This window comes from Rhamphochromis sp. 'chilingali' (genome assembly GCF_963969265.1).
Source record: "Rhamphochromis sp. 'chilingali' genome assembly, chromosome: 20".
NCBI classification, from domain to species: Eukaryota; Metazoa; Chordata; class Actinopteri; order Cichliformes; family Cichlidae; genus Rhamphochromis; species Rhamphochromis sp. 'chilingali'.
In genome coordinates, this window is record NC_137947.1 from 18,274,202 (window position 1) to 18,279,700 (window position 5,499).

At 44.1% G+C, this 5,499-nt stretch overlaps 1 protein-coding gene across 1 annotated transcript; it reads left to right on the forward strand.

The window, feature by feature from the left end:
* Positions 1-2,009: 2,009 nt before the first annotated feature.
* On the forward strand, positions 2,010-4,931 carry znf503 (zinc finger protein 503). Its single transcript, XM_080868524.1, has 2 exons — positions 2,010-2,642; positions 3,006-4,931. Exons 1-2 carry the CDS (start codon positions 2,388-2,390, stop codon positions 4,434-4,436), a joined length of 1,686 nt encoding a protein of 561 aa, XP_080724650.1. The 5' UTR covers positions 2,010-2,387; the 3' UTR covers positions 4,437-4,931.
* Positions 4,932-5,499: the final 568 nt, after the last annotated feature.

A 5,499-nucleotide genomic window follows, 5' to 3' on the forward strand; every position in this document is an offset into this window, starting at 1 on the left:
TTGCAATAATAATCGTTTTGTTTGATGTGACAACTTTGATAGGCGTTGATTTACTTACAAACTGATAGGCTTTTAATTGAGCGCCTCCATCCCGATTTAGATGAAAGGAAAACCACATTGAAAAGCTGCCCGATTGCCCCGCAGCCTCAATACTGATTAGCCATCTCAGCGGTGAATAGTTCAAGGCATTTTAAACTTCTTTTCTCAACGGCCTGACAGACCATTTCTCTTCTTTTCTTTCTCCCGGTCCGCGTTTCTGCCCGTTAAAGAAAATAAATCATTTCCATTGTATGTAAATAAAATCGAGCTGACATCAATATAAACTGTCTGGATTTCTTTCTCTCTTTTTTTTCAGTCGTCTTTGTTGTTCTTGTTGCAGATGACAGTGTGCCCGAGGCAGATGACAGGTTTTAACAACACAATGGCAGATGCGTTTAGCCCCCCCTCCCTAAAATAATGGACATGGTTCTGTTTTGAGAGACCGCAGTGTGTGACCGGGTTGTTACACATTTGAATTATTATTAAATCTTGTAAATAGTTATACTGCGTCCATGCTATCCAAGAAAGAATAGAGGCTATACATATAGATAGATAATGGGAATATGAATTCTACATCCCTGCACTGTTTATTTAACTTTCCGTTTTGTGTGTGTAATTTTTTTTTAAACCCAGGATTTTCTGTCCATTTGTTTACTTCGTGCATTTTCGATAGAGCACGTGTTTTTTTTCTTTCTTCCCCCCCCCTTACGGCTCTTTCTTTGCTCCGTGATCCACCGATTATAGCAAAAAGCCGTTTAACACTATTAAAAACCAAAAGCTTCTCCGTGGAAATCAAGAGCTGAACTGCAACTTATTAAAGTTTCATCGTGTATACCACCACCGATAAGTTTTACGAAGAACTCCAAAAGTTGCCGATTTTATTTAATAAGTGGCTGATATGGAGTGAAATCAACGGCTTTGACTCTGATACCCTCCCACGTCAACGCGGGCTTGTTGGCTACCGTCGATGCATCTTAAAAATTAAACCTTGACACGAGAATCAATTTATTTCCTCTGAAATCTTGGGTGTCTCTTGCAGAATGTCTCCCTGTCTCTCCCTTTCTCTCCCCCCCCCCCCCCCCCCCCCTTGTTCTTTTCCCGCAGTCGCACTGGCATGTAATCAGCCACAATAGCTGACATAAATCAAGCAGTGGATTGACAGCCTCTGACAAATAACTGATTGATTGCGGTGGAGCAGAATTGACACTTGACGGAGGGGTGGAGATAGAAATAGAAGGGCGGTGTATATTATACTGAAAACATGTGACATTCACATCCCTCCATCACTACATTGGTCTATTCCTGTCAACGCTTGTCTGTTTAGGGAATTCGAGCTGAAGTGGTTGGTTTTATGGTTACCGGTGGAAAGCAGTCCCAGTGGCGGACGGTCGTAAAATGCGCGAACTTTGTGCGTCTCTCAGGTTGCGAACAGTCGGAGGAAAACGAACAAAAACACTTGTTAATGTAACGACAGAATCAGATGTGATAATGATTTTATGATGGACACTTTAAAAGCTTTTAATGAAGAAGAAAAAGGTTAGAAATATATGAAAGTGCTCATGGAAACCAGTGAAGAATCATCCCTTCTGAAATCTAGATTAAAATCAATGTGTAGTGAACATTAAGTAAATAATTTAAATATCCACTGAAAACAGGACGAATAAACTGAGTCCCATTTATCCCCTCGCCCCTGAACAAAACTTGAATATATCAAATATTAGATCAGATAAATGGATGATCCAGAGTAGAGCGACTATGTTTCATGATTGTTAAACATAATAAGTGTATGGATCGTTCTTTTATGGTGTTATTTACTCTTCTGCACGCTGTTGTGTCCTTATCGCCACTATTTGTTTCTCTAACTTGTAAGCGTTCACATTAACCAATATATTTAACGCTATCTCCTCCCCCGAGCTGTCAAAATAGAGGCGCTTACAAAGAGGAGAACGTCACATCCCCTTGACCCTCCAATCACCTCAGGGTCCCATTTGATTGGAAGGCGGCAAAGGCTTTAATCTCGGACTAATTCAGCTGCTTTTGAAGTGAAAATTTCTACCAGTTCGTACTTCGGGAGTACAGAGCGAGGACCTGCACACAGACGCACACACAGGCGCAGCGCTCATGGTGCAAGACGCAGACACGGATCTGCGATAACCTCGCACCGTCTCCTTCCAGCTGCCGCGCCTTTTGCTCCGTTACTACCAGGATTACCGATTATTGAAGCGTTTTCCGATTCTTTTTCTCACCCCACGGCAGAGAGGCTCGGTGCTTTTTTTTCCCTCTCCACCCAAATCTTTCTTAATGAATCTGTGGAAAGCAGCGTCACTACATTTCTTGACAATTGGGACATGATCACATCGCCCTCGGCGTCTGCCTTAAAAAATAGTGATATTTGTGTAGCGTGGGAAAGCAGCAGTTCTCGGAATAGAGGCTCAGCGAACGTCAACAAGCCTTTTCTCCACTCCGCACCTCCGTCTGATCCACTACGGCAAGCGAACCGTCTTCCCATCAAGGTCTTGAAAATGCTTACCGCACGGTCGGGACACATTTTGCACCCGGAGTATCTGCAGCCTTTGCCTTCGACCCCTGTCAGTCCTATAGAGGTAAGCGTGGATTGAATTTGTTTTTAGGGAATGCTGTTTCGTGTGAAAACGTCCTGGGAGTCTGTTCCTCTTATTCTCTGAAATCGCCTGTCCTGTTCCAAGTGTGGCTCCAGCGTTTAAAGCGGTTATTTATATATAGATATGTATGTAACACATATATGTGTTTGGTTTATTTTTTGGATTATTTTTTTGTGTAGTTTTGTTCAAGAAAGACCTCTAAATAAATAATTACACCTATATATTCGCTTTAAAACACCAAGGAATATCCCGATTAAACGTTCGCCCCCGGGACTGTACTCAAAACAAAGCTGCAGATATGCGTATTAATAGTATTTATCAATCTTTTTATTTTCTTCTTTGCAGCTAGATGCCAAGAAAAGTCCGCTGGCTCTGCTGGCGCAGACCTGCTCTCAGATCGGCAAACCGGACCCGCCACCCTCCTCCAAATTATCCTCCGTAACCTCAAATGGATCTAGTGAGAAGGAATCTAAATCGGGCCCTTTGAAACTGAGTGACATTGGTGTGGATGACAAATCTAGCTTCAAACCTTATTCTAAGCCTTCAGATAAGAAGGACTCGTCTTCGGGCGTTTCAGGCGGAGAGAAGTCTGGTTTCCGAGTGCCGAGCGCCACCTGCCAGCCGTTTACACCGCGGACAGGCAGCCCCAGCTCCAGCACTTCAGCCTCCCCTATGCCATCGGACGGGAAATGTGGGGAAAGGGATGAAAAGAAAGAGTCTGATTGTAATAAAAATGGCTCTACGGACGGCTCTGGCACCACTAGCCACAGCAGGATAAGCGTGAGTTGTGGTGGAATTAACGTGGAGGTGAACCAACACCAGGAGACGACGCCTGGCAGTAAAACCACCTCCTCTTCGGAGTCCTCATCTGTTACTTCTGTATCCTCCGCATCCGTTCTCGGGTCAGGACTTGTGGCGCCGGTTTCTCCTTACAAACCGGGACAGACAGTTTTTCCTTTGCCTCCTGCTGGTATGACATACCCAGGTAGCTTGGCTGGGGCCTATGCTGGCTATCCTCAGCACTTCCTGCCCCACGGAGGGAGCTTGGTAAACGCACAGCTGGCCAGTTCACTGGGCTGCAGTAAGGCTGGATCCAGCCCCTTGGCTGGGGCTTCTCCACCGTCCATCATGTCAGCCAGCCTGTGCAGAGACCCTTACTGCCTCAGTTACCACTGTGCCAGTCATTTAGCAGGCGCGGCCACCGCTTCCTGCACGCACGACTCTGCAGCTGCAGCTGCCGCGAACGCCCTCAAGTCCAGCTACCCACTAATGTACCCGTCACACCCCATACACGGCGTTCATTCCTCAGCGCCATCATTTAGCGGACACCCCCTGTACCCATACGGTTTCATGCTTCCCAACGACCCTCTCCCCCACGTTTGTAATTGGGTGTCGGCAAATGGACCGTGCGACAAGCGTTTCTCCACCTCGGAAGAGCTCCTGAATCACCTGAGGACACACACTGCTTTTACTGGGGCTGAAAAGTTGATATCCGGTTATCCCGGGTCGTCTTCGCTGGCCAGTGCTGCAGCAGCAGCCATGGCCTGCCATATGCACATGCCACCGTCAGGACCCCCCGGGAGTCCCGGGACTTTGGCTTTAAGGAGCCCGCATCATGCGTTAGGACTCAGCAGCCGCTATCATCCGTACTCCAAAAGCCCCCTGCCAACCCCCGGTGCCCCTGTTCCTGTCCCCGCAGCCACCGGCCCTTACTACTCCCCCTATGCACTGTACGGCCAGAGACTCACCACAGCATCAGCGCTTGGATATCAGTGAGAAGAAGAAGGAGAAAATAAAAGACTGAAAAGTTTATAGTACTAAGAATGCAAATATAAAGACTTTTATATTAAGTGCGCTAAACTTAAGGGCGGGATCCGTGGACTTCAACTGTATTTATTTATATGTCGGCTTAAAAGCAGGCGGTAATATCTGCAAATGGAAAAAAAAAATATTTGAGCAACTCAAAAAGTGCATTATGTTGAAGCTGAACTAGTTAAAGTGAAACACACACATACACACATATGTTAGAATACTAATTAAAGTAGGGGTCTTCATTTCGATGTTAATTTGGAATTGCTATGATTGTATTTGTTCTTATTTAATGTCTCATTGAGAAGCAGAAAAAAAAATTTACATGCATGTTTGTTTCTTAAATTTCAGAAATTGTCCACATTTTAAATTGCCGTTATTTTTCAGGTGTTCACCATGGACAGAGAATTGGTATTTTTTTGTATGTATTCTGGAAAAAAAATAAGAAACAATTCTGTTCCATATCTCCGTGTGCCTCATTTTCTGACGAGAGTCAAATTTATTTTACACTGACATTTAAAAAAACAAAACAAAACATTGGGCTCTTAAATTTTTTAAAATTGGGGTTAAGAAAGCCTGATTGGGTCATTTAAGCCGACACTGGCCTATATTTTCCGGCTGTCATCGAAACAATTTAAATCGTGCAAAACAACAAATGTTTTCAGTTTTCTCACATGACTCATATAATCTTTCTTTTTTTCTTTCTTCATTATAAACGAAACTTGGGAGCTTTGAACATCAAATTTTAGATGACTTGAAACTTGAATTAAAGTGGGAGTGTGTGTGAGAGTGTGTGTGTGTGTGTATGAGGGAGGGTAGAACCGGCTTTATACAGGAAATCATTCGAGATAAGTTGGGTTGCTTGTGAGTGAATTTTGTCAATACGTTGTTTGACGGGGTGTGACATGTTTTGTGGAGTTCGCTTGCGTAATGTGTGTGAAATACGCCCAAAATGCTCGATAAGGACAGCTGATTTTTCTACGGTTTATAAAAATCAAGAGCATGTGTGTTTTGAAATGCTAAATTAAAA

Bases quoted from the DNA above. Each gene is read 5' to 3' on its own strand.
- znf503 (XM_080868524.1), top strand. From the start codon at position 2,388: ATGATCACATCGCCCTCGGCGTCTGCCTTAAAAAATAGTGATATTTGT. The intron at 2,643-3,005 runs GTAAGCGTGGAT...TCTTCTTTGCAG, and splicing joins CCCCTGTCAGTCCTATAGAG to CTAGATGCCAAGAAAAGTCC.